At 36.4% G+C, this 20,191-nt stretch overlaps 2 protein-coding genes across 2 annotated transcripts; both read left to right on the forward strand.

The window, feature by feature from the left end:
• Positions 1-9,785: 9,785 nt before the first annotated feature.
• LOC116190284 (protein ABCI12, chloroplastic-like) lies at positions 9,786-13,070 on the forward strand. The gene is made up of 7 exons (XM_031519965.1): positions 9,786-10,222; positions 10,792-10,908; positions 11,071-11,307; positions 11,706-11,870; positions 11,955-12,030; positions 12,134-12,198; positions 12,462-13,070. The coding sequence occupies exons 1-7, from the start codon at positions 9,872-9,874 to the stop codon at positions 12,612-12,614; spliced, it is 1,164 nt and encodes a 387-aa protein (XP_031375825.1). The 5' UTR covers positions 9,786-9,871; the 3' UTR covers positions 12,615-13,070.
• Positions 13,071-13,333: 263 nt separating this feature from the next.
• LOC116190283 (pentatricopeptide repeat-containing protein At5g18950-like) lies at positions 13,334-15,980 on the forward strand. Its single transcript, XM_031519964.1, has 2 exons — positions 13,334-15,554; positions 15,706-15,980. The coding sequence occupies exon 1, from the start codon at positions 13,809-13,811 to the stop codon at positions 15,528-15,530; it is 1,722 nt and encodes a 573-aa protein (XP_031375824.1). The 5' UTR covers positions 13,334-13,808; the 3' UTR covers positions 15,531-15,554; positions 15,706-15,980.
• Positions 15,981-20,191: the final 4,211 nt, after the last annotated feature.

The raw sequence follows: 20,191 nt of genomic DNA on the forward strand, positions 1-20,191 counted from the left end.
AGCCAGAAGTTGTCCTCCCACCCTTCAATGGACTCACATGGGCGAAAACAATATATATATATATATATATTAAACCTCTTAATGAAAAGGGAATTCTTTGAGAAAAATAATTAATTAACAATTTTATAGGCAGGAAAAAAATATTATTCGACAAATCCACCTTGTTTGTGGAAGAAAAAATAATATAGAGATCGTGGTTGACTCAAACACAAGTTTCTTTTTCTTTTCTTCCTTTCTTAATGTTTCTTATTGGGTGGATTCTTTTATAAATTAAGATTAGAGGTAAACAAATTTTTTTATTTTTTATTTATAATGAATTATAAAATGTCTTTCCTTAACCTTCATATTAGGAAATTTTTAATTAAATAAATTCAATATATACGTATAGGTTATTAATTTAAACCCCTCGGTATCAAGCAATGTAAGGTTTTCATTCGTTCAACAAGAGCCTTCCACATAAACTTTTTGAGCAATTTCGTGCCTTATGGTGAATCGTTCCTTTGCATGCCGTATATTAATGCGTTATGTAAATATCTAGGATAATTTTAATATATGGTCATATTAATAAATAGCATACTAAAATATTCTGAAAAGAAGAATTTTTTAATTGAAGAATTTGTTTTGACAAATTCGTATTTCAATTGTTGTAATAAAAAATAAAAATTATACGTGTGATTTAAGATCTTAAAATAAAGTATATAAAATATAATTATGATAAAATTACCTATAATTCTTCTATCTCAAATGAATATAAAGTATTTTCGATTGAAAATCAAACATGTTTGCCTAATTAAACCATTTATCATATAAATTGCTTTATTTTTTAAATTAGTATCATAATAATATATAATAAAATAATCTGAAATTAACTTCTTCCGATTAATGATTATAATATAATAATATTTATAGATATTATGATTGAAAAACTAATATACATATTATATATACTTTAACTGCTACAATACAAATAAGAGCATATAACCTGCAGACGACATCTTTTTTGAATATTTTAGAGCATGGACTTATTTTGAAAACTTATATTTATTTTGATGCATAAAATTTTAAGGATTCTTTTATATGAATCATTTTTTTAGAGAATAAAATTAGATATGATTAGCTTTATATAAAAATTAAAACTAATTACATAATCTGCCTTCAAATTCGCTGTGAGGATCCTTTATATTAATTTCTTGCAATGATCGAAATTTTTTTTATGTTTAACATGAACGATTATCCCACGACTCTTCAATTTCTATTCTAACTTTATATACTATCAATATTCATGAGTTTCATTTTTTTTTAAGTTTAGTTAAAAATCTAAAATGCAATGACCACGCAACGCGCAGGCTACATAACTAGTTAGAACAAAGATGAAAATGCTTGCCCAAAAAAGCGTAGGTTTATTTGGGAAAAGTAAGACGAAAAAGAGGGAAAAGGTGAGAGAAATTTAAGGAAGAAAAGATGTTGAATTGCAAGAGATATTAAAAATGGAATTTACATATATAACATTACATCTTATGTAATTTATAAAAACTAATGTTAGATCAAAATTTTCATTCTCCTTTTATGGTAGTATCTATATATAATATATAATTACAAAATAGGGAGAGATGATTAATGTCGTCACTCCAATCTTCAAAACCTTAACTCCTCATGACCTAACCCTTTGTATATCCATGACATTAATTAAGTATTTTCATTTATCACATTGTTTAAAATTATTAACCCACAACGTATATTAAACAACCACATTAATAAAACCATGATAATCCTCAAAAAGAAAAAAATAACATAACATAAATTAATTCATAATATCAATTTATCACATGCACAATATAATAGAATTATTATCTAATGATGTATAATAAAATAAAATAAAATATATAGTCAAACAATAACCCGTAAAGTGCGGGTGAAGCGGCTAATCTATTGTATGTATTTAATTTTCACTCCCCAATATCGTGTAATATGGTGCCTCAATTCATGTAACCAAAATGCGCCACATCAACATTTTGAGAACTTTCGAAGAATTTGAGCAATGGACCCTTCATTTTCTTGCATTTAGCTTTCGACTTTCATTTTCTTGTATTTAGCTTTTTTATGCCCAAAAAATAAATAAAAAGAAAACGTCAAACAAATTTATGGGGGGTCCGTCTGTAACTGATTCTGCCTTTTTGCTCCAACACCGGTGCTGCCGCCACCGTTCTTCTCCTTGCCTCCTGTGCTAGCAATATATAATATTAATTTTTTTCAGCGTGTACATTCAGAAGCCAGACATGCCATAATTAATCTAATTCGAGCCTAGTCGGTCTATTACGGATAAAACTCTCATAATCAAAGACTTTCTCTATTCATAAATCTTCCTTGAGAGAAATAAGTCTTGAAAAGCTAAATCAATTCTTGTTGGCATATATAATATTAATTTGCACTCCTCCCAATGAGGACTCACCACTAAGCTTTTTAAATTATTCCTAAAACTTCTCTTCTATCAATATCTCGAGTCTATCTCATTAATATATTCGTCCTATAAATCCACTTCCTTAATAAATTCTTCCCGTTCAAGTAATATTAAACAAAAAATTAATTACATCTATATTAATTAAAAAATAAAGATAGAAATTTGAAGGAATGCACATAAATTTATTATGTTATAAGTATTTTAATTTTGACTTCTCGATATCGTGCAATAAGGTACATTGATTCTTTTCTTTTTTTTTTTGCTGACCCGGAGTGTTCAGACTTCGCCCGATTAATCCCCGGGACTCCGTGAACTCCCGGCGACGCACGAAGCGGGTAATCACGCCAAAAGCGTTCTGGTGGCCCCAAAGAGATTTGAACCCGGGTCTCGGGGCAAATTGGATGCCCATTAACCACTAGGCCAAACCCCTTGAGGTTAATAGGGTACATTGATTCATGTAACCAAAATGTGCTACATTAACATTTTGAGAACTTTCGGAGCATTTAAATAATGGATCCTTCATTTTCTTGCATTTAGCTTTCGACCTTCATTTTGTTTTTAGCTTTTGTGCTCAAAAAATAATTAATAAGAAAACGTCTTTCTCAAACGAATCTTTTAGAAGTCTGTTTGTAACTGATTCCACCTTTTTGCCCCTGCGTCGGTGTTACCAGCACCATCCGCTTCCTTGCCTCTGGCACCAGTAATATATAATAACAATTTCACTCCTCTTAATGAGGACTCGCCACTGTGCTTTTTAAATGGGAAAAAAGTCATTTTTATCCTATAGATTTATTCTTCGATTAATTTTGATCCACTAAATTTTAAAAGTATCGAATTAGTCCTATACATTTGATTCATAAGTCAATTTTGGTTTATTTCGTAACTTATAAGATCAAAACTGTCTCTCTTTTTCAAAACTTATAGGGCCAAAATTATCTTTTTCAAAATTTATAGCACCGAAATTATCTCACGGAGTAAATGTATTGGATTGATTCGGAAGTTTTAAATCTTTTAGGATCAAAATTGACTGAATGTCAAATTTATAGGATCAAAAATATCTTTTTCCCCATTTTAAATCATTCCTCAGCTCCTCTTCGATCAATATTTCGAGTCTATCTCATTAATGTATTCGTCCCTTAAAGTCCACTTCCTTAATGAATTCTTCCCGTTCAAGCAATATTAGACAAAAAAAATTAATTAAATTTATATTAATTAAAAAATAAAGATAGAAATTTGAAGGAATGCACATAAACAAATTAATATATGTAACAATTTCAGATTAAGTCCATCTAAGTATTAATTATCTTATTAAGATAGAGGTAATTAACTAATTTTTTTTTATCTTCATCTATAAATAATTAAATCAAAATCCTCTCATTATGAACGCACTCTCGTGATATCTTATCACTTGCACATCTTTTCTTCCAAGTTTTCTTCATATTCTTTGTCATTTTTAATATCATAAATGTTCATAAATTTAATTTACAAAAGATTGATAAAAAAACGCCCGTGCAACGCACAAGGCTACCTGACTAGTCGATACCTAAAGGGGGCCTCTGACTCAAGCATCGAAAGATTAAAAGAAACAGAGCGGAACTCAGAGTAAAAATAATTCGCGCATTTATTATAGATAATGTTGAGATATGTTGTCCCACATCGAAAAATTGAGAAAGAAACCACAAGCTTATATGAGACTTGAGTCCAGTAACCTATCAGCTTAAGCTTTTAGGTTGCAAATGAGCTCAAGTCCGTGTAGGCCCAAGTGGATATTTTACATGGTATCAGAGCGGGTTATGCTTCCGCGCGCTCATGTGGGTTCACACCACGCCAGATTCTATTTCGAGGTAGCCAAGAGTGCGCCTCATGTTAATCAGGCCCAAGAGTGGTCCAGTCCAGTTCCGAGGTAGCTAAAGGTGCACCTCTAGTTAGACCCGAGTGTGGAGCTCGAGGTTAGTTTGGTATTTGTCCCCCCTTGCCCGAGCACGGAAGAGGATGCCCGGCTCAGGTCAGTTGTTAAGGGCGAGTGTTTAAGGCACGTGGCGCGTGTTGGACCACACGTTACCACGTGAGGGCGGGTGTTGAGATATGTTGTCCCATATCGAAAAATTGAGAAAGAAACCACAAGCTTATATGAGACTTGAGTCCAGTAACCTATCAGCTTAAGCTTTTGGGTTGCAGATGAGCTCAAGTCCGTGTAAGCCTAAGTGGATATTTTACAGATAACACATTTGGACAGATAAGCATTAGTTGAGGAAGAAATAATACCCCTTTTTTCCCCCGCCCGATATATAATTAATGAAAAGCTATTAATTACGAGATACGGTATTATTATAATTCTTTTTCGGTGAATGTGTTAATATATTTTCCTTCATTAATATTATTGACTTAAGCCAGCTATTTGCTTAGTTATACGCAAAGAACTTTCCTGCCTTTCTTTTTTTCACGGGGATAAGAAGTTTGGACCACATATGAACTTGGGCACAACTCCAAATCGAGGCTAGTCGTAATGCAGTTCCATCGACTTTTGGGCTTCGGACCTGTGTTACAGGAAAAATAAAAAACTTTAACCTACACATTGATATGAACAGAGTTAAATTATTTGTGCACATTTTCTGTTTGTGCTCGAAGCATTGATTAATAAAAGAGAAAATTAAGAGTTGAACAGTTAAACACTGTACGGTCTAAGTTAGGAATTCCTTTTTTTTTTTTGGGTTATAGTTAGGAATTCTGTTTACTAGTCCTCTATCCCATGTGTTACACATGTTTATTTTTCATATATTCATTGATATTTGTCATAGAAATTATTCTCATGTATAGTTAAGAAAATCAAAATTTATCATTGAAAACTAAGAATTTTCAATAATTAATTGCAAACTTAAATAATTAATATTTAGTAAAAGTTAGATTAATTTTTAAAATAATTTTGCAACCATTTGTCTTATTTAATATGTTATTATACTTATTTAATTGTTAATGCATGACAAAAATTTATCGCATATCAATAATCAGTTAGATATCTTTTACATAACCTTTATTTTCCATTTTTTTAACTTAATATTCTGTGCATCCTTATCAATTATTATTTATACATTTTCATATTACCGTATGTTTATGAAATTAGTAATTTGTGATAATCTCTTTTTGAATAAATTATATAGGAAAAACTGATTTTGTATCTTTACATTTAAATATTTGGGTAAAATGCAATAACCTCCCTTGAGGTTGAAGAAATACCATTTGTTGAACTTAGCTCCATTTGACTTAGTTGACCAAATTATCATTACTTATTAGGGTCTTATTTCTTAGTTTTTTCTTTTTCAGTCCATACATTTATTTTTTTTTACTAAATAAGGTTCACATTTCATGAAGAGGTTTTTACCTCATACAGCCTATGGTTTACGCGTTTTGTCAAATCTATCATATGCTTTAAAAAAGTATCTAATATATTACACGGTTTACATTTTTCTTCAAATATATCCCGCCGTTATATCTCCGTCAACATTTAACGGCCTTGCCACTGTAGCCCTTTTTATTCGGGATAGATTTGAGAAAAAAATTAAAACCATAAGATAGATTTGAGAAAAAAAATTAAAACCATGGGATAGATTTGGAGCCTACTACCGTTTCATTAACGTAGCATATAACGCCGGGATAGATTTGGGGCAAAATATAAACCATATGATATATTAGACACTTTTTAAAGTATAAAATAAATTTGACAAAACAGATAAACTATGGTAAAAATCCCTTTCATAGAATGTCTATACACGATTTTTATCATTTCTATATTTTATTTTTACTTAAGGAGTAAAAAATAAAAATAATTGAAAGCTTTGATTAGAGAGGATAAATAAAGAGAAGGAAGGGGATCGGCCTGCCGTCGGGCACTAGGGATGAAAAAAAGAGGCGAAAACCGAGACCCGATCCAATTCGAAAATCTAAAGATAGAGTCTGTTAAAGAACCACCCTCCACATTATTTGTCAAGTTACTTACCCAATTTCAATTTTGGATGATTTCATACCTTAATCCGGTTCTAGGGTTTCTGAAAAAATCCAATAGGGACTGACCTTAACTAATTTTAAATTTCAAAATAAATTTAAGATTTCTAAATATCTAAATTTGTTTTACGTGACTTTGAATTTGTATATGAAATTGGTTTCTATTTTGGTAAGTATTATACTCAATGTCATTTGAATTTGCTTCATTTAATGATCATCGCCCCAGGAAATGTTACTGGAGGCCTTTTTCCTCCCTCTTTGACCAGTTTATTTTATTTTATGTTTATTTTTAAAATTTTTTATTTCTAAAATTCAAAAATACATTAAGAAAGTCTTATAAAAATATTTTATCTAATGTGGTTGCTTTATTCAAGAAAAAGTAAATGTATGGTCTTGAAAAGAAAGATTATTAAGTTGTGAACCCAATTAATATTTTTTTTCCTAAAATAATAGCTTGGTCAAATAAGTCAAATGGGGTTAAGTGTCTATTTTTCAACAAATGGGCTAAGTGCCATTTCCCCAAACCTTAAGGGAGGTTAGTGCACTTTACCCTAAATATTTTTATAATAACTATTTGATTTTTTTTGCAAATAATATGCTTCTTAAAAATAATTAATATTTTCAATAAATAGTTTTGCTTTTCAAATTAAAATCATTATGAAAGTTGGCTAATCTGGTTTGTTCAATAACTATTTCGCAACTAAATGTTCTATGCATTGCATGTAAAATCGTCCATATGTTAAAGGGATTTCTGACAAATATGCAGGTCATGAACTTCTCTTACAAACTTCACTTATACATTTTTTTTTCCTTATTTTCATATATTTTAATATGGGAAAAATAGCCTGAAAAATCAATTACTTAAATGAAATTTCTTGATCTACCAATTTTTAAAATTTTGGCTTGAAAAACCACAACGTTTACCTCCATTTCCCTGATCTACCAATCCGTTAATTGAGTCGTCGAAATTGTTGACGTGGCCATTAACGACAATGATGTGGAAGACGGTTGTCTACGTAGATGGCAATGGTATGTCATAAACTTTTTCACCTACAAAATCACACAATTTACCTTTTTTTCCTTATCTACCAAAATATCAATAAATTTTCCTTCATCTACCAAAATATCAATAACTCTAAGAAATCACATAGTCCGCTTATGTTCCCTCATCTACCAAAATACGACTTCTTTCAAAAATCACATCTACCAAAATATGACTTTTTGGAATGATTATAAATTTGAATAAGAAACTTATATATATGTCTGTTCATTTGAATGTTAAAAGAATTTTTACCAGAGAAGAAGTGTTAGAACAGTTACGAGTTTGTCATTTGGAAAATAAAAGAAAATCCATATCTGATATCACATTAAATAATATAGGAACTTAGACATATTATATTATCAAGACAATAACCATACCGAAATAACCTTTCCAACAAAAATTGTGCACACTAGCATCTATAAAATTTTAGCATAGTTTAACTTGTTGAACACAAATTCTGTTGGAAATGTTATTTTATCATGGTTATTGTCTTTACAGTATAATATTTCTAAGTTTCTATCTGTATATATGTGAAAGCAGAATAAAAGTAGGTCGTGCCAAATGTCCCAAAACACTTCGTTTCTGAATGAAATTTTCTCGATCTTTTGAGTTTTTTCTAAATTATAAATTTAAAATTTTAGAAATATATAGATATAGATTTGTGGAACTATTCATTATTTTATCGATTTTCTGAGTTTTCTTTATTAATTTTTAATTTAAATTTTAAAAATAAATATATATGGATTAGTGAATCGGCCGTTATTTTCTCGAATTTTTTTATTTTTTTAAAAAATGAATTTAGTTTTATTTTTAAAGCCTATAGATATAGATATCTGTAGTGATTGTTATTTTCTCGCATGTATGTAGTTTAATTTTAGATACATCCACAGTTAGATTTTTGAAGGTGAGTTCTTCAACTATTTTTTTATCGCACATAAAATTTTTCAGAATTTTAGGATTTTTCAATTTTATTCTTATAGTTTATGTATTATATTTTGATAATGTAGATATGTTGAATTTCTATCTTCGGCATTTTCATCATATTTGCATTATCAAAATTTAATAACAATCGGTCCCAAAAGTCAATATCTACATGAACCATGCCAAAATAAGTTTAACCATGCTAAAATAATCAGTCATGATGTCCAACAAGTTTAACCATGCTAAAATTTTATAGATATTGGTGTGCATAAGTTCTAATGGAATAGTTATTTTGGCATGGTTATCGTCTTTGCAGTATAATATGTCTAAATGAATATTCTTTTGATTGCAAATGACAAAAACTTGTAACTGTTCTAACACTTTTTTCTGTTAAAAATTCTTTTACCATTCAAATCAACATATATATTAAGGTCCCTAATTCAAACTTATAATCATTCAAAGAAGTCATATTTTGGTAGATGATGGAATATAAGCAAACTATGTGATTTCTCAAAGTTATTGATGTTTTGGTAGATGATAGAAAGTAATTGATATTTTGGTAGATGGAGGAAAAATAAGCAAACTGTGTGATTTTTTAGGTTAAAAAACTTGTGTCATGCCATCCACGTAAGGCAATCGTTTGCCACATCAGCACCGTTGACGGCCATGTCAGCAGTTTTGAAGGCCCAATTAATGGATTGGTAAATTAGGGAAACATAGGTAAACGTTGTGATTTTTCATGCCAAAATTTTAAAAATTGGTAGATCGAGAAATTTCATGAAAGTAATTGATTTTTCAAGCTATTTTCCCTTTAATTTTTTTTACATGACAATAAGTTAATAAAATTAGTGGCATGTGATAATTTGTTGTAGTTCTATATATTATGAATTGATTATTATTTTTATATAAGTTATGCTAAAATCCCATTGAATATTTTTTTTTGTATTATTCATATATTAATTATAAAATCCGCTTTTAGAGTTTAATTATTGCATTTTTTTAGAGAATCTAATTGCATTTTTTCGATTATAAGCGAGATCTATGGCTTATTACAAGAATAGAAATAGCGAAGGCAAATAAAATGGTACATAAGTCCCATTGACGAGGATCAAACCCGAGAAATTATGATTCTAGGGAACGACTTGTGTCACTGCACCAGATCTCCTTCCTCAATCTAATTGCATTTTATAATTGTAAATGTCTTCTACGATATAAATGGTTTATTGCTTTAAGTTTTTGTACTTATATAAATAAATCGCAACTACATGGTGTATATTGGAATAACAAAAACAATAGGTCGGTAAAACAGTATAAGTCCATACTTCAGGTTTAAAATCAAATTTCCAGAACTAATAACCAGCCAGTCGCCATATATCATATTATCGCCAAGTTCCCGCCATTTCTGGCCAAAACCTCCGAAACCTCGGCTGAAGAATTACGGATTCCCATCAATGTTGTGCGCAAATTGTACGTTCCAACGGGCAACCTTAGCTCCTCTCCCGCAGGAACCCAGCGGACGACCCTCAATTTCGTCGAATTCCGGCCTTCATCATTGGAACCCCAGGCTGCCCCCTTCTCAGGTCAAAACCCTAAAGTTGTTGGGACACCGGGGCTTCAAGGTCGGGGCCTCCGTCGGCAGCGATGGTGGTGGAACCGAGAACTGGGTCAACCGATTGCCCATCATTTCTCTCGGACCTGATAAGGTTTTCCGGTTGATAGCGAACGCGACCGCCAGCCCCATTTGCCAGTTCGTGCCCTCGCCCGGGACGTTCTTGCATTCGGTCGACCCGAGAATCAAACTGGTACCTTTTTCGTACTCCTACATTAGTGTGAAGTATGTTTAATTAGGGGAACATCGATTGATGATTGGTTTTGATAGCTGAGGTCGGATTTGGTTACTTCGTGCTACTCTCGGTTTTTTTCTAAAGTGACTTTTGCTTACGGTAGAGAGGAGAAAGTATCTCAATTAGATATACTGGAGATTGCGGTTCTTCAGGGAAAGCCGAATTTCGGCGGTTGTGAGATGTCGGAAAGGTGGAAATGGAAACTTTTTCCTCTGTCAGGAGAAACTCTGAATTTCGTGGAACATTTGTCATAGAAGTGTGATATCCTTGATTCGTTTTCCGGAAGAGATTACTGTTTTTTCTTTCGATGCGATAATTCTAAACACTACTAATGATGATGGTAATAGAGACTACTTGATGGATTCTTCTCTTTTGAGAATTACAAGTGACTGAACTGAGAACCCTGCTTTATCTTCTTTCTTCATCTTTCAGTAACTTTTTATCTCGGTTCCTTAAAACGACAATGCAGGTTATGGCGTGCATTTGTGATTTTGTTCTCTTCTGAGCATTATCATTGCTCTGTGCAGGTATGGGTTGTGGCTCTTGTCGTTTTGCCTGCTCGGTCCCACATAATGATGCGCTTTGGATTAGTCGTGTACTTGGCTTTCCTTTCGATATGGATCCTCCCTAGACATTTATGGATGGTGAGTTACTTAGGCATGTTGTGTTTTTTCCTTCCTTTGAAACGATATTAGTTGTTGCTGCACTATGCCCCTTTGATTCAAAAACTTGTATTCATTTCTTTTGTAATAGTTCCCATGCTTTCGGGAAAGATGCCCTTTCACGGATTGTACAAATCTGTGTAGGATCAACTGGGAAGGGTATCCTTGCTCTCGGGTATTCTTTTCATCATGTTGGGTCTGGGATCGGATGGTGCGCCTGCTCTTGTCCAATCAAAAACTCCACCAGCTGCCATGATGGGACTCCCTAGTCTTCCTGCATCTTTCATGAGTTACTCTTACCTGATTATGAAGCTCGGACCACTTCAGTTTACGAGGAAGGGCTTGTCGGTTGCTAGCACAGCAGCATGCTTAACTTTCACTGTAATTATCAATCTTCTCCTACCTGCCTTTATTTATTTATTTATTTATTTATTTTCCTGTTCTTTGTTTCGATTAGCATTTCTTTTTGGAGTTTGAGCTCAAAAGAAAAAGGTTCATATTCTACCATCTTTTGTCGGTTATCACCACTTTTTTGGTAGAACTTTTGTTCTAAAATATTGAAATCAATGGTGCTACTTATCCAAAGCCATAGTTTGTTTTCCAAAGCTATGGGCTGCTGGTTCAGTTGATACAACGAAATTGCAGTTGATTTGCAAATAGTAAAAAAATCACTCAGATGGTAAAGTATGGAAAATCATTGTTACAATTGTTTCTATAAAGGAAACCGTTTCGTTATTATTCCGAGAATAATCATCCCCTCATTTTATTTTCCTTGAAAGATCTTCCAAAGTGCAAGCCTTTGCCTGACAACCACATCACCTGAGCAACTAGCATTTGCTTTAAGATGGTACTTGATCCCACTAACATACGTTGGCGTACCAGTGGATGAAATTATTCTGACCTTGTTACTCTCCTTGAGATTCATCCATATAGTTTTTGATGAGGTACGACTGTGACTGTCAATGGTAAACTTGGGCATAATCGACTATTTACTTCGTTAAAGTGGCTTCCTCCTGTACTGTCGACAGTTAAGAAATGTTGCACTGGGGATCGTCTCTCGTAGGATAAATTGGGTTCAGCTAACCATGATGGAGACAATTGATAGTAAGGATAAATCGTGAACACTGCTTGATTTTATTAGTGATAGCCATTTCTGTTCTTTTTACTTGTTTATCGGCACCCATGATGAGCAAGCTTTCTCGTGCAGTATTCATTGGCTATATCCAGCGGATCTTCAAAAATATATTTAACCATGCAGAGCAGATCTCTCAGGTACCCTCTCTCTTTTAGGTATTTCTTACTTATCTCCTCTATCTCCTTTGAGAATTCCCCCTTCTGTCTGGCTGTTATCTATATCTGCAGCAATATTGGACATTATAGTTGTATATAGAGTGGCAAATGAGCTGGACTCTGTATCGATTAAGGGAGATATATATCATAGTAGCACACTATTTTATGTTTTTGTCCGCCTCCCTAGTAATTTTTCTAAAGAATGCTCAACATTGTTTCGTTAACGGTTTTGTGCAAATTCACAGGCGATGATTGTCAGAGGCTTTAGGGGGAACAGCTGCAGTCACAAGATCTACTTTCTGTCTGGCTCATCGAATGCTACATCCAATGTCATCTCCTTGGTGTGCTTGGCAGGCCTTGTAGGCGCTTCGATCTTGTCAGAGTACATCTTTGTTTGACTTGCGGATTCATCCGTGTATTCTTTAGCGGGGATAAAGGCCAAAACAAAAAAGGGTTTGACCCCGATTGTATATTGATATCGATTGAGATTCTGCGATCCACCTGGTTCATACTTTACAGAAGAAGATTGATCACATGAGTACATGGAAATAATATTATGGTCCCTTCCTGGATGATCTTTTGGTCCCTTTGAGCCGTTAGATTCTCACGAAACTCCATCCCCTGGTGCTGAGTTGACGGACCAGAGGGATCAAGTGACCGTTCAAGGGAAGAGATCGGATAAGTTTTCTCGTACATACTATGCATGCCTATCTGGCAGACACAAACCTGAGACATTGTACTATAATGCTGTTCTTATCGAACACCAATGATACTGTTTTCAAGTACTTCCAGGAGAAGCTTTTAGATAGTGCAAATTATACGCAAAGTCCGCCTATCCCGGGAAGTTAACACCAGCGATTTGTATTTGGTTGAGGACTGAATAAATCCGATGACCCTTTCGAAGCAACAGTGCTTCATTTTATTCCAGCACGATTCATAAACGTCCCATATGGCAGAATTCATTTATCAACTGAATTGGTGACTGAACTGAATAGAATATCACTGATTGAATTGGATCAGGAAAGAAAAACAATTTGGCATGGGCCTGCCTCAATTCTTAAGCCCGTATCCGAACATATTCAAGACCCGGCCCATGTCCACAGTCTCCTTTCCTTCTCCGGGTCTGCTCCCCGTTGCTCGATGGCTGCTGATCTGCGGTGGCGGTCTCCGATCCTTCCGCCGCCTCTCTCTATCTCTGCGACGGCTGCTGATCTTGCCCCGGCAGATTCAAGCCTCTGCTTCCTTCCGCCTCTCTCTCTCTCTCTCTGCTTTGTCTTCTCCCTCTGGCCGGTCTACTATCTGCGACGGCGGCCTCTCGGCAGCTGCCAAATCACTGCACAGGTGAACTCCGAGAGGTAACGATTTTGATTTCGATTTCGGGGTTTTGTGGTGTGTTGATTGCTGGACGCGTCTCATCATTATCGGTGAGTGAATTCAATCATTTCATGGTTGGTTTGAAGTTATTTGGGCGACTCAGCCGCTCCCATTCGAGCTCTGTTAGTGAAATTCAAGCTTTTCATGCACATCAGCAGCACTGATGATATGTGCAGCATTGATGATAGTAGCAACAGACTTAATACTTGATACATTCCATGGCGCGAGCTTACTGGTCCATCTCAGTCCTACGCCATGGCCACGGCGCTCCGCTGAGACCCGCTGCCCTAATTCGGTTCCTCAGCACAGAGCCTGGAGTTGATGCCGAAAAACTCAATTCGAACGTTAGCATGTCTGAGATTGCCAAAAGGGTTTGTCACATTACGAGGACTCGACCTAGATGGGAGAAGACCCTGGCCTCGGATTTCCCTTCCTTTGATTTCTCCAATCCGGTGTTCTTGCAAGAGCTGTTCAAGAACCAGAGTAATTTGCTCATATCTATCAGGTTCTTTTACTGGTCTCTCTCCCATTATGGTGCCCGGCTCGACCCCGGTTCCTGCGAGTTGCTCTTCGATTCGCTTGTGGAGGCCCAGGCTTGTCATGCTGCGAAGTCGTTCATTGCTCAGACGGGTTTTGCTCCCCAAGCTGCCTCGCTTGAACGGTATGTTATTTGTCTCTTCAAGGGGGGCTTAGTTGATGATGCAATGGATGCGTTCCGCAGGTTGAAGAAAAAGGGACTTACCCTTAAGTCCAAGACGTGGAATGTGGCGTTTTCAGCATGTGTCAAGGCCGAGAGGACTGGCCTCGTGTGGGAATTGTACAAGGAGTTGGTGGCATCGGGTAGTTTAGTTGACATGGGAGAGGAGACTGTCGGGCATCTCATTCGAGCTTTTTGTCTCGATGGAGAAGTGTCGAGGGGTTACAAGCTGCTCAGGCTGGTCTTGGAAGATGGGCTGGTCCCTCGACCGGTGGCCTTCAATGTATTGATCTCTAGTTACTGTAAAAGGCGTAAATTCGATCGAGTGTCTGAACTCCTGCACTTAATGATTGAGAAGAACTGCACTCCTAGTCTTCCCACGTATCAGGCAGTCATTAACGGGCTGCTCATGCGATGGCAGCAGTTTGAGGCTCTTCGTGTTTTCAATGAATTAAAGGACAGAGGCTATGCCCCAGATCGGATCATGTATGCAACTATGATTCACCGCCTTTGCGAGATTGGATGGGTTTGGGACGCGAGGAAGTTGTTGTATGAGATGATCAGTAAAGGGTTTCTCCCAGAAAAGGACACCATCTGTAGAATGATCAACGCATTCTTCAAGGTCGGTAACGTCGAAGTTGCCCGCAAGCTATTTGCCCAGCTGTCAGATAAGGGTCTTGGAGGAAGAACCAGCATTTACGACACGATGATTTGTGGGTTGATTTTCCATAAAAAGATAGAAGAAGCATGGGACTTGTTTCAGGAAATGCCCCAGAAGGGCATTGCCCGTGATTACTTGACATACTATGCGTTGATTGGGTACTTTTTGGCAGAAGGGGAGAAAAAGGAGTGCAGAAAGCTCTGTAGAAAGCTCTTTGATGAAGCCATTGCGCAATGTCTCTTGAAAGAGATGGGGGATGTAGAAGGAGTAAAGGTACTTTTGGAACAGATGAAAAAGCAGCGCTTCACTCCATTGCCTCTGGATGATCTTCTCATTTGGGGATTGTGCGGAAAAGGGCTTGCTGCTGAAGCAAGGGATCGGCTTGTGAGCATGCGAAAGAGAGAGATCAAACCTCGGATGGAAACCTTCGCGAGACTGCTTAAGTGTCTTACGGAAGGGAATAGCGTCAATAATTCATTTGCAGTCCTAGCTTTTATGTTCAAGGCAGGTTGTCACAAAGTCGTAAGACGTCCACTCATCCACAAGCTCCGTCAGGGGGAGTCGGGTCTCATCGAAACATAAAGATTCAGCTGGAGTTTTGTCTAGGTTAGCTCTTGTAACTCAGCTATGTACCAATTTTGTCAGAACCTTGTCACAGTAGATCATTTGTCCCCCGGATTTTGGTGGGTTTTTCTATTAGAGCCTTCTCCGGAATAATTCTTTTCTTATATTTAGATTCATTGTCCTGCTCGAACAGGAGTAAAACGGTTCTGTTCCCATTAATGATGTTCCAAACCAGCGATACATTACACTGAACGATCCATGCTGACCGAAGATTCCGACAAATGACATGATACATACATGAAAATATGGAGCAACAATGAACTGCTAGTCTGCAAGTTGTTGTCAGCGGGTTGTTGATGCGGGGAGGAGGGGGAGCGCTGGGGATTGGGGATTGAAATTAATTAAGAACAAGAATATTTCGGGACATTTACATTATTTCTCATATGTAATAAAATTGAGATATGTGGATTTCATTGGCAATTCAGAGATCACACTTCGTGATCAGGGAAGCTCACGCTCGAACCATCCGATGATCCGACAATGGTCTCCGTCTCACCATTGATAATATATATATATATATATATATATATATCGAACCATCTTATGGCTTTGATACCATTTACACCCAAGATCTATCGTAGGGGATAACCATGGAATACAGAAAGAACAAGGATCTGATATGCATAGACCATCAAGATAAATATAAGATCAACATGAAGATTTATTCAGAAACTTAGCCCATGATGGGCCGAAGGGAGTACATGATGTTCAAGAAAACAAAACAAGACTAAGGTTGATATCCTTATGAATGGGGTTCCTAGTATAACCTTATGACTAAGGTTCTTTACTAGAAGAAATGATGTTTTGTACCGGACTCTGTTCTGTTCAACTTCTACTTCACTCAACTTATACTGGATGTCGAGCTTAGTACCACTAATCGAAGAAAGTGATTCAGTTGTTCTTTCATAGAATCTAGCAGGAATGAGTCGTTCATTAATGCAGTTTTCATCTGCTCCTGTGTCAAATAGAGCAGTTGCATTGATAAACAGATTATGGTTAATGACAAGCGTGATTTTGATCAACCATCTGTTAGGAGAAGGGTCTCCTATCATGGTCAAGTTTTCAAGCTGATCATTTTTTCTCTGTACCAAGGCCAGATCTTCCTCTGGGTTTTTGTCCTGGTGTATGAAATTTGATCAGAGCTGGCTGAGGGTTTTGGTGCCTCAGTGAATAGCTCTTTCAATTAAGCAATTATCGAGGAATGTTGTTGTTGCTCAATTTTGAGGCAAATAACTTCATTCCTTAGAATTTCGAATTCCTTTTAGGCATCAAACGAGGTTTTTTGAGCTTGCTTCTGATCGTGCCTTTTAAGGATTTCAGAGAGGTTGTAATTAGGGGTTTTGATCTCGCCTTCGAGAGTGCCCTGTTTCAACTTCTCCAGATATTGTTTTCTTAACAGAGGGTTATGGATTTGTTCTGCTATTTCTAGCAAGAATTCTTGGTCCCTGGTTAAGACATTTATCGATTTTTCATCATCGGATGAACAATCTAGTTCATCCATTTGCAGGCTTCCTTCACTTGCAGATGAGTATTCTGTATCAGAGTCAGAGGACTCTATCAATAGATTACAGATCTGAATTTTATGTCATCATCAATTTCCAGTTGATGAATCTTTTTGTTGAGGTAGCAGTACCTCTGGGTATGGCCAGTTTTCCCGCACTTAAAACACTTAAAGGGAGAGTTGGATTTTCCTTTACCCTTATCAGTGAGAGGTGGTTTTGAGGGAATCCTGGGTTTATGGAAATGTTTGGGCTTATGTTTTCTGCTGCAGTCCCCACTGCAGGTTTTTGGTTTTTCGACCTTTTTGTCAACCTGAAAAGAGGGATCGAATTGCTGGCAAAAATTGCCAAGCTCTTTCCTGGTCTGGGTCTTTTCTTTTTTCAATTGTTTTTGGAGTTTGTGCTGAGTACACATTCGGATACCTTCCTTATGGATGAAGCTGATGAGCTCTCCATAACTCAGTTCTTTGTAAGGTATCTGGCCATGATTTATGGATTTGATTTCGTTTCGGACTTGTTCTCCTAACAAGGTTGGCAGACCTGCTAAGAACTTTTCCTTCCAAAACGGTTGGTTACAATCCTCCCTAGACATGACCCTAGTGAGGAAGGTATCATTGTACTGTCTGAAATCAGACAGTCTTTTGCATTTTAAGTTCGACAGCAACTCTAGGTTTTTATCTTTGAGGTGAGAGGGATCTCCTACGAAGTGTTGGGAGATGACAAAGACTAGGGTTGCTACGGCGTCAGGGATGTCTTCGTTGTTAGCATCCCAGATGATCTCACCAGATTCATCTGTCTTGACGCTGGTCAGGATTTCATTTTGTTGGAAAGGCGATAGGTAGTTATCCCACCATCCTTTCAATTTGCCAGTGAACTCTGCTATTAGCATGTGTGCTATGGCTGGGTCAGACAGTCGCGTCTGGGTTTTGTAAGCATTTGACACCATTGTCATTTGCTGCAAGACGCTGAGTATGTTGTACTCAGACTGTCCGTCTATGTTCCACTCATATATGGCGTTGGCACTATACCTATTTTGGACAATATTGGGTTTTTCTTCCAAAACTAGGTCTGGTGCACTTATGGTAGTGTAGTAGGGTTTCTGGGGTTCTTGCCACACTATTTTGTTCAACTCTCCAGTTTTATCGATGGCATTGACATTCGAACCTTCAGATTCTTGTGTCTTATGTTTGGCTGCTTTCATTGGTGTTCCAGGCTCTATTCCTGACAAGGGAGTGTCCGGGATAACCATTTTAGGCAGACTCATGGAGGTAGATTCTTTCTGGAGATTTATGTTTTTTTATTCTTCTCTCTAGCTCCTGATTAAACTCTTGTCTCCTAGAGATGGGAATCTCATGGGGTTTAAAAGGAGGTTTTCTGAGAGTTTCTATGGGTGGCCTTGATTGGTTTGGACGACTAGAGGTCCCTACCTGGTTAGAAACAGGCTTGGTGACTTCTTGTTCTATCCTATCCAACTGGGAACCTATGGTGGAAAGACACTGGTTGGTGAAATTATTTTGTTCAAAGATGTTTTTAATATCTTTGGGGGCCAGTGAATCATCGACTTTCTTTTTGAAAGGAGAAGCTTTGATCTCCTCATTTTGATGGGGAATTATGATTGTACCTAAGGGTGGATGTGTTGACTCAACCGGATTCGCGTTTAGCAGATTCCACTTTATGGTTTTCTGAGTTACACATACCATTCTTTCATGTACGAAATGATTTTCAAACCAATCCCAAAATACGATATTTGTGGAGTTTTTTAGCACAAATGCTGTCCAACTTGCCATAATATGAGACTTGGTATATTCTTTAGAGAAAGACTCATGGAGCCATCTCCTCTTATGGTCATTATGGGGTGCTAGGAAGTCACTCCTAAGCTTATCGTAATCTATTTTAAATTCCTTGACTACTGTGTCTACCCTAGGGACAACTGACACAGATATTGAAAGCTGGGAATTTAATTCAGCTATTTTTCATTAATTCTATCATGAAAAGAACCTCTTTTACAGACATAATTCTTATCGATTTTATGGTTGGAACCTGCGCATGCATATGAAGGAATCATTTTGAACAAACTCATTTTCAAAAACAATAAATTTTCCAGTCTCTCAAATATTTATCAAGACTTTCTATACTTTTGCATATAAGCTCCTTACCCTTGGGGTATTCCATACCTATCTTAGACGAGAGCTCTACAGATCTATAGAACCAACGGCCTAGTGGTATTAAGATGCTAAACCGTTTCTAACTCTCCTACCCAGCTTCTCTCAAGATCAAAATCTAAGACTTACCTGGTCGATTGGAAGAAACCTCACACAGTGTTTCCCTGTAGAATCCTGCACATACCTCACCCAACTGCTGTACCTAGATTTAACAATAATAGTAGGCAGACATGCTCACACAGTAAGACTCTCTATCGATCTTTACCCCACCACAACTGCTGTACCTAGACTTTCTGTAATACACAAGGATAACTCTTTTCTTGTCGATAACCTCCATCTACTTAGACGGTGTCCATAACACTACCGGGCCATTGTCCAATTTTCTCCCTGAAACTGCCCTAACCGTCGGGTCTTACAAACGGGAACACCTTAGGACTCCCCCCGGGTTCCTATGAACGGTGAATGTGTAGGGTCCATTAGAGCGACGAGATGGACATTAGAGCCTCCTGCATTACTTCTAACTAGCATCAGTTCATTGTGATATTGGATCTAAACCTCTAGAGAGACCTACGCTATGGCTGCCTAATTACTATGTTTACCAGCTTCAGTTCATTGTATAGGATATGCAAGAGTACACTGTAGGAAGAACACAACATGAGTTTCTACCAGCCATGAAGGCGGTCCTAGATGTCATGACCTACGAGTTCTACTGGATCTGAGAATTCCAAACGGAATATACATCCTATCCCCACTTATGGCTCTGATACAACCATGAAGGCGGTCCTAGATGTTTGATTTTAGGGTCGGTTTTTAAAATTTTAATTCTAACTTTAACTCTACTCACTACACAATAAAAGTCAACAACACAATTATTACTTTTTCCCTTTTCTTTAATTTTTTTAACTATTCAATTCAATTTTCAATATTAAATTTATCAACTATTCATTATTTTTTCACA

This window comes from Punica granatum, unplaced genomic scaffold (genome assembly GCF_007655135.1).
Source record: "Punica granatum isolate Tunisia-2019 unplaced genomic scaffold, ASM765513v2 Contig00414, whole genome shotgun sequence".
NCBI lineage: Eukaryota > Viridiplantae > Streptophyta > Magnoliopsida > Myrtales > Lythraceae > Punica > Punica granatum.